This window comes from Homarus americanus, unplaced genomic scaffold (assembly GCF_018991925.1).
Source record: "Homarus americanus isolate GMGI-L3 unplaced genomic scaffold, GMGI_Hamer_2.0 scaffold23578, whole genome shotgun sequence".
Classification (NCBI taxonomy): Eukaryota; Metazoa; Arthropoda; class Malacostraca; order Decapoda; family Nephropidae; genus Homarus; species Homarus americanus.
In genome coordinates, this window is record NW_024733231.1 from 7,210,504 (window position 1) to 7,219,410 (window position 8,907).

The following is an 8,907-nucleotide window of genomic DNA, read 5'->3' on the forward strand; positions in this document are numbered from 1 at the left end:
AGTTATCCCTTATTAAAGTTTCTATTTTCTACAATTTTCTGTGGCTACAAGCGCGGTGGATTTGAATGTTATGTACTTTTACTTATATCATTTTCACCACTGATCGGCTCGTTAGCCGCTTGGGAGATCGGTCACGTCTCTGTCACGCACTGTTGGCAAGTACTGGGCATGCACCGGCTCCTGAATGTACCTGAACCCACTCCAGTGTTTGTCAAGTCTGGTCTTGAAAGAGCTCACACTCGGTGCCGTCACAACACTTTCTGGTAGAGTGTTCCAAGAGTAATATGAATTGAAGAGATATTAAGAATGACAATGATGTGCGCAGTACACTGTGGCAGTGACTAGGTGTGTTGTAGTTGTGGCAGTAATTCATTATTTGGACATTATGGCAGATAAAATAAATCCAAAAGTTAATACACTTCTTTTACTTTTACTTTTATCCTCTTCGCCACTGATCGGCTTGTTAGCCGCTTGGGCGATCGGTCACGTCTCTTTTCATTTATATTCTTCACCACTGATCGGCTCGCTAGCCGCCCGGGCGATCGGTCACGTCTCTGTCATGCACTGTTGGCAAATACTGGGCATGCACCGACTCCTGAATGTACCTGAACCCGCTCCAGTGTTGGTCAAGTTCTCTCTTGAAAGAGCTCACACTCGGTGCGGTCACAACACTCTCTGGTAGATTGTTCCAAGAGTTTACAACCCTCACTCCGAAAAAGTTTGCCCTCACGGTTTTCTGGACTTGCGGCTTCTTCAATCTTGAGCTGTGACCCCTTATGGGGCGAGCGTCCGCCGGCTCCAAGTAAGGACACTCAACTGAGTAGTGCCCCCTGAGATGCTTATATACCTCAACTAGGTCCCCCCTTGCCCGTCTGTAATATAAGCTAGGCAAGTTCAGGCGCTCCAATCTCTCAGGGTAGCTGAGGTGCCGAAGTGCAGGCACCAGTCTGGTGGCCCTCCTTTGAACATTTTCAACCAACTGACAGTCCCTAGCATATCTCGGGGACCAGATGGGGTGACAGTACTCCAGATAGGGAAGCACTTCACTCCTGAAGATCGTCACGAGGGACGGACCGTCTAGATATCTGAACGACCTTCTTATAAGACCCAATAATTTATTTCCCTGATTTACCTTCTTCTCACAATGGCTCGAGAACTTCAGCTCATTGTCAACATACACACCTAGGTCCTTCTCACACACAGTCTCAACTAGTGCATTTTCTTCATCCATAGAATTTATACCTGTAATTGTGATCGTAGAATATAATGCTCGAAGATGTCAGAGTGGCATCAATACATTTAAATCGGCATAAAAAGTCTCAACGATAATCGTGGGAGAAGTAAGTTATCAGGAGATGAATGTGTTTGTGTTGTGGGGGGCGGCAGCAGTCCTATCGGTATCTTATTGCCCTTTCACCGTCACTGTGCCTGGCTCCGTCTCCAGGAACACTCACTAGCCGGTATACCAGTAAGTGTGACCATAGGTGTGTATTATGTGAGATCGTCATATAAGTTTACAATTGTTTTTCGAATATATATAAACAACGCAGCTACGCAATTCAACATGCATATACACAATGCAGGTATATTTGAAAGTACCAAGACAGCGCAAGTATACAATGTACTGTACATGGATAGACACTGCAGGTATACAAACTATGATAAACATTGCCAGTTCGACCAGGGATAGTCGGAAGTCATCAGATGCTTATATTATATTCAGTAGGGTCCGCCTCCTCAATGCACGTATACAGTTCAGTATGTGAGAGTTGTGAACTCTTGGAACAATCTACCAGAAAGTGTTGTGACGGCACCGAGTGTGAGCTTTTTCAAGACAAGACTTGACCAACACTGGAGCAGGTTCAGGTACATTCAGGAGCCGGTGCATGCCCAGTACTTGCCAACAGTGCGTGACAGAGACGTGACCGATCGCCCAAGCGGCTAACGAGCCGATCAGTGGTGAAGAGGATAAAAGTAAGTAAAGTGTAAAAATAAGGGTATACCGTGTAGGTATACAATGTCCAGTGTATTAACATTGCAAGTATACAGACTATGATGATTTCTAACACTATTTTTCGGCGTCCTTGCACTCGCTCCTGTAATCTTGAGAAGAAAAAATCCCACCTGTTAACAAGTATTACACAGTATCTCGGTCTCCTTGAACTTCGATCGTTACTTAACCACATTGCTTTATTACCACGCCGATGTGGATGTGTGTGTGTGTGTATATTTTATTAAAATTGACATACAAGTTCATAGTGGTTTTAAAATGAGCGCTGCGACTCCTATTGTCTTGTTAAGTAAGCTCTTCTATACAGTACCTTGTCGGTTTGTAATGATAGTTTTCTTATCGACTGTGCATTACCCTAAAGAAGTAGTATTTTTCAATTAACATGATTTCCCATGTACCCCATCCCTTTTTTTACGTGTGCACTGTTGATGGGCTCCGCTACGTTTATGGTGGCCAATGAGCTCGATGTATCTTTACTTCATCCTCCTGTTCGCCACGGATCGGCGTGCAGACACTTGGGCGGTCGGTTAATTCTCCATTACGCACTGTTGGCAAGTACTGGGCATGTACTTTTTTTATGCTCTCAAATACATGATATGCAAATGATCCCATAGATAGATGGATACATAAGTATATTTTTTTAGAAAGTACTTGTAATTCTCCTCCATCTCTAAAGTCGACTCTCACAGTATGTAAGAAACAAAAGGTATATCTTCACTGACCTACTGTACTAACTTATAGTAACTCTTTATCTTGGCCAATCTTGTTTACCGCTGAAGGTAGTGAAGGATTTCCCCTGACTTTACTGTTTCTATCTCTTTTACCAGACCAGTTAACTGTTTGTATCATTTAACAGAATAACCTACGCCATGGTAAGTCGCGCTTGCATTCGATCCCTGTCAAAGCTTGGCAGGACCCTGGCAGTGGGAAGCCATAGCTTGACAGGGCTGAATAAGACCATGATGGGGCCCTGTTACACGTTGACTCGAAACCTCACCACCGCCACCAAGGAAACCAAAGTCGGCGTCATCGGATGTGGACAAGTTGGTATGTTTATGTTTCCTGTGAATCATCTATGTATACACACACACACACACACACATGGAGGATTTATGGTAGGGATAATGTTTATGATGTATGTACTGTATGTATGTATGTATGTATGTATGTATGTATGTAGTTTGGCACTTTCCCATAGTTAGAGGTCGTAAATAAACAAATAGCTGAAATAGCCTAATTTATGGGAAGTGTATTAGGAATAAACGACCTATGCTGTAATGTCTTCCCATGACCTCAAATGACCTCCAACAGGCGAAGCTGTGACCAACAACCTGACACGGAAAGGATACAGGGTGGTAGCAGCGTGTGACAGTGACCCCCGCCGTCTAGTAGATCTGCCTTCGTCTGTATCTCGAGTCTCCACGCCAAGGGAGGTGGTGCAGCTGTCCGATGTTATCCTAACCTGTATGTTTCTACTGTTATGTTATTAGCGTTTCACTGCTTGTTATAGGCGTTACACTGCTTGTTATAGGCGTTACACTGCTTGTTATAGGCGTTACACTGCTTGTTATAGGCGTTACACTGCTTGTTATAGGCGTTACACTGCTTGTTATAGGCGTTTCACTGCTTGTTATTAGCGTTTCACTGCTTGTTATAGGCGTTACACTGCTTGTTATAGGCGTTACACTGCTGTTTCTTGCATCATAATAAGTGTTAATAACGTTATCATACCTATTACTATTACTTTCTCGTGATACGCTAGTTATAATATTGTGACTGGCATCATAATGGTTGTCCCTCGTGTTTGAGGATGGCCTAGGTGGCTCTTGGGCCCGAGAGCCACCTAGGCGTGAAATTGTTTAAGGTGTAGAAGCTGTCGCCAACACAATAACCACACCCTGAGTTAACGAGTCGTATGACCCAGTGTCAAGGAATAGTCTGAGAAGACCGGACAACTCGCCAACTGCACTGGCTAACCATTATCCCGGATTACGATCCGCAAATCGATTAACATCCATCAGGTTCCCAATTACTGCTGGGTAGACAGAGGCAAATGGCGTAAAGAAACTTGCCCATAGTTTCACCCTGCTTTAGCAACTCTGTCACACCATTTTCTTCTCGTCACTTGTATTCCCGTCACACTATTTTCTTGACATCACACTAACCTAACTAATGTGAAACATTAGCTATCCCGACACACAAACTATGACGTTAGCCCCATCGTCACACATCTCACTACCACCGTCACTTTAGCTTCTATCATTTGACGTCACAGGCCTGCCAAAACCGCCCAATGTGAAGGCTGTAGCCGAGGGTAGTGACGGCGTGTTGACGTCACTAACCGCTGGCAAGATATGGATCGACCACTCTACAACAGAATTCGAGCAGACGCAAGTAAGTCCATATTTCTCTCTATCCCATGTTATTCTTTGTACAGTCAGCCAAAGATGCACCGACCCCACCCTGGGTCTCGTGCTCGCAATTTTACCTGGCACTACTTGGTAAAGTAAGGCTGTATGTAAAGGTGATTGTGATTGGTGGATCTGTTTTGGCTGTATCATTGTCAGGATAAAGATTAAACAAACCAAAGGTAACATTTTTATAGTAATAAACTATTCATCATTATTTTAGATCATGAGAAATTTCCAAATGTTCGTATATTTGTTTAAACAATGAAGAAAATTTGATGAGAATCTTGTGGCAGTTTTGGTTGTAGTTGAGTTGCCAATTCTTTTATATAATTTTCTTCATTATTTAAGCAAATATACGAAAATTTGCCAGGTAAAATTGCCAGTAAGAGACTCAGGGTGGGATCGCTGGATCTTTGGCTGACTGTACTTACTGTACAGTCACCCAAAAAAGTCCTGTCGCGAACCATGAACCCCGAGATTCAGACTCTTGAATCCGAAGCATTTATGGACAGAATAATGTATCAGTGTCTACTGCTTCGGGTTCACGAGTCTGAATCGTGGTTCGCGACAGGACTTTTTTGGGTGACTGTACATCCATCATCAGCATCTCATTTATTTACCCCGTTATCAAATTCCTACTTGTTCAGCACCACTATATCTTTATTTTACCCAATTATTAAGTCATCTCATCTATCTCCACCGTCAATCTACTTCATTTCCCGCCATTATCAAGTCCCATCCTCCACATCTATTCTTAAATCCTTTCTGTCTAACTCTTCTCAAACCCCCCTATGCCTCTTCCATCAACTGTTGTATTAAATTATATTATAACCTATTGTATCTTACGTCATTGTATTAAATTGGGTGTTTTGTAGTTTTGTTCTGTTGTATCAGTTAGTAAAACCCTGTTACAGTATCACAAAACATTTTACGGTTGACATTTATTTTATTTTTTGCATGATGTTGTATTTAATGGCACTATATTACATTTTGTTGTGATAAACTTTCTTCTATTGTAGTCTACTGCATTTCGTTGTATTGTATTACTGTATCGTTCTTTTTATTGTAATGTGAAACGGTGTACTTCGTTTCACTGTAATGCGCATCGGTCTCTAATTCGTTTCACTGTAATATATTGTTATGTACTGTACTTCACGTCATGTGCAGGTATACATGAAGGCAGTACATGAAGTAGGGGCGCACATGCTGGAGTCGCCCATCACGGGTGGGTTGGACGCACTCAAGAAAGGACAGATGATCGCGTATGTGGGTGGTGACAAGACCATAGTTGACGCCGTCATGCCTCTCCTAGACGTAAGTATATATATATATATATATATATATATATATATATATATATATATATATATATATATATATATATATATATATATATATATATATATATATATATATATATATATATATATATATATATATCCACAATGGAAACATGGGTAAGACAAATCTTGATCAAATCACACAGGGAAAAGGGAAACAATGGAAAACCTTAGCTTTCGTCTTTATTCAGACGGGCAAGGGACGACCTAATTGAAGTATATAAGCATCTCAAAGGGCACTACTCAGTAAAGTGTCCTTACTTGGAGCTGGCGGACGCTCGCCCCACAAGGGGTCACAGCTCAAGATCGAAGAAGCCGCAGGTCCAGAAAACTGTGAGGGCAAACTTTTTCGGAGTGAGAGTTGTGAACTCTTGGAACAATCTGCCAGAAAGTGTTGTGGCGGCACCGAGTGTGAGCTCTTTCAAGACCAGACTTGACCAACACTGGAGCAGGTTCAGGTACATTCAGGAGCCGGTGCATGCCCAGTACTTGCCAACAGTGCGTAACAGAGACGTGACCGATCGCCCAAGCGGCTAACGAGCCGATCAGTGGTGAAGAGGATAAAAGAAAAAAATTGTCTTGAATAAAGACGAAAGCTAAGGTTCTCCATTGTTTCCCTTTTCCCTGTGTGATTTTATCAAGATATATATATATATATATATATATATACAGGGGTATACAGTATATAATGGACAGACATAGATAGAGACAGAATTTATGAAAAAAAATATAATCTCCATCCAAAAATTTTGAAACTGGCATCATATTCGTGTAAGAATCTCATTATTTTTTTCTCTCTCCTCCGCCAAGCGTCGTATATCAAGGTGTTCTATGTAGGAGACACTGTAGGAGCCGCAATGGTCATCAAGGTGGTGTCTAACATGCTGTGTTGCGTTCACGTTATCGCCATGGGGGAGGCTCTTATGTTAGGTCAGTGTCTTCGAGATTATTCCAAAGTCTATATGTTAAATTTGGTTAGGTCCACGATGTGTGTGTATGAACAAACCGTAGACACTCATTTGAGATCATAATAATAACTATGAATCCACATTAATATATTGATGCATAATAATAATAATAATAATAATAATAATAATGTTTATTTACTGCCAATACTGTACCACCATCTATCACTTAAACCACAACCATTCCTATCACCCATACCCCTTACCAACTCCTCCACCACAACCACAATTCCTACCACAACATTTTACCACTCGCTCGCTCTCTTTGCTCTTGTAGGAAAGCGCGCAAACATTGATCTGAGGACCTTCTGGGATGGAATTCGTCTCAGTGTTGGCAATAGCTTCGTGTGGGAGACAGCCGCGCCAGTGGTGTTCAACGGCGGCGAATACGACCCTGGCTTCTCTCTCTCTCTTCAGAACAAGGATCTTCAACTTGGTTATGACATGGCCAGGAAGTACAAGGTAAATGGAGGAAGGTGATTGGTGGAGGCTGGAGAAAGGTGATTGGAGGAGGCAGGGTGGTAGGGAATGGTGATTGAAGGAGGCAAAGTGGTGACGGAATGAGAAATGGAGTGAAAATAAGGAGGGAGCAAGGGAAGGGATTAATAATAAATATGACTAGAGTATAACGGAAGGAGGAAGTGATATTAGGAGAGAACATAAAGAGAAAAGGGGAGAAGGAAAAAGGGAAAATATTGCAAGGAAGGAGGTTAGAGGGAAGGGGGAAAAATGGAAAGATATACTTGCTTGTTTATTCCTCCATATTTGGGCAAAGAACATCAGCTCCCTAAACACTGATCTATATCTACTGCTGTACCTGTGATTCCCTTTGTCAGGTACCAATGGACATGCACCAGATGGCTTTGAGTATCTACAGAAAAGCTGAATATCAATTCGGGGAGGAGGCCGGATGCTACATCGTCCCCAAAGCCATCGAGTTAGCTCTTGGCGAGTCTCTACAGAGTCCAGGATTCGACACATGGGAGTACGACAATGTGGTTGAGAATGGCTCACTTATTACCAAGCATGTCGGTGTTGACGTTTGACGACAGGGCGTGCTAACTTACTTTCAACCTCGAGTGTGAGGATTGTGATGCGAGAACCAATTTTGATGTCAAGTAAGAGGATATGGACACAAGAAGATCCTGATCTGACGTGAAACACAAAGTTGTTTGGCATCGAGTCAGGTGATCTTCAAACACTCCAAGTTTAATTGATGTAAGTTGCCATTTGTATATGAAAGCTAGCTGGTCTCTTTCATGCGTCAGGTGTCCGTCTATCCTTATACTTTACATCATCAAACATTGATCGTCACTATTGTTATCCAAAAAATGTAGACAATTTTCGGTTTATGGAAATTGGAAAGTATTACTATATTATGTTTCTGTTTACTGCGGACTGGAAAGTGAATAAAAAATAGTATGTGGATTTTCGCTAGCTTTACTTTTGATATAAATAAATATTTCTTATTTTATTTTATTTTTTATCGCCGCTTGGGCGATCTGTCACGTCTCTGTTACGCACTGTTGGCAAATACGCTGTGTAGCGCAGTAGTCCAAGTTCTCTTTGTGTGTGTCAATTTTCTCTTTCTTAGGGCCACATACACACGTACAATAAGGGAGATCTCGCACTCAGGATAGAGGTGAGAAAGCAGGGCTGTGGAGTCGGAGTCGGAGTCGAGGAGTCGGAGGAAATTTCGCCTTGTGGAGTCGGAGTCGGAGAAATTGTCCAGACTCCGACTCCGACTCCGACTGAAGCTATTCTGTTCCTAAGAACAAATATATGAACTCAGGCATATTCATTGCAGTGATTCCACTGATCCCACTAATTTTCTTAAATTATTAAAAGAATTTATTTCCATTTTATAAGCATTATTATGAATTTATTGTAGCAGGCACAGTATAGCACTATAATTTTGGACGATAGTCTCTTCTTTACCATTTGAAATTTTGAATTATATCAAATTTTGTTTCGTTGAAAACTGCACAGAGGCTCTCAGCTACAAAACAATTAGCTACAACCTGTTTTTGGTGAGATTAAGGCAAATTAAATTTAATAATTTAATCATGTAAGGTTTATCCATTTTCCTTAATAAGGTATTCATTTCTTTAATGTACATAAATATATAACTTTACTTTAAAAGGAATTGTAGGATCATCATTTAGATCCACATCAGATTA

The 8,907-nt window shown here is 41.5% G+C and overlaps 1 protein-coding gene across 3 annotated transcripts; it reads left to right on the forward strand.

Moving 5' to 3' along the window:
• Positions 1 to 1,262: 1,262 nt before the first annotated feature.
• On the forward strand, positions 1,263 to 8,155 carry LOC121869665 (2-hydroxy-3-oxopropionate reductase-like). Of its 3 annotated transcripts, none has more exons than XM_042371201.1 (8): positions 1,270 to 1,484; positions 2,868 to 3,058; positions 3,323 to 3,475; positions 4,287 to 4,405; positions 5,590 to 5,736; positions 6,572 to 6,692; positions 7,005 to 7,189; positions 7,564 to 8,155. In XM_042371201.1, the coding sequence occupies exons 1-8, from the start codon at positions 1,360 to 1,362 to the stop codon at positions 7,771 to 7,773; spliced, it is 1,251 nt and encodes a 416-aa protein (XP_042227135.1). In that variant the 5' UTR covers positions 1,270 to 1,359; the 3' UTR covers positions 7,774 to 8,155. The 3 variants fall into 3 exon arrangements, with proteins under 3 accessions (XP_042227137.1, XP_042227135.1, XP_042227136.1); XM_042371202.1 differs by having other exon boundaries at positions 1,384 to 1,468; XM_042371203.1 differs by lacking the exon at positions 5,590 to 5,736 and having other exon boundaries at positions 1,263 to 1,484.
• Positions 8,156 to 8,907: the final 752 nt, after the last annotated feature.

Excerpts from the sequence above, each read along its gene's own strand:
- LOC121869665 (XM_042371201.1), top strand. The coding sequence starts at position 1,360 with ATGTGTTTGTGTTGTGGGGGGCGGCAGCAGTCCTATCGGTATCTTATT. Across the intron at positions 4,406-5,589 it reads CAGAATTCGAGCAGACGCAA|GTATACATGAAGGCAGTACA; the intron begins GTAAGTCCATAT and ends CGTCATGTGCAG. Across the intron at positions 5,737-6,571 it reads CCGTCATGCCTCTCCTAGAC|GCGTCGTATATCAAGGTGTT; the intron begins GTAAGTATATAT and ends CTCCTCCGCCAA.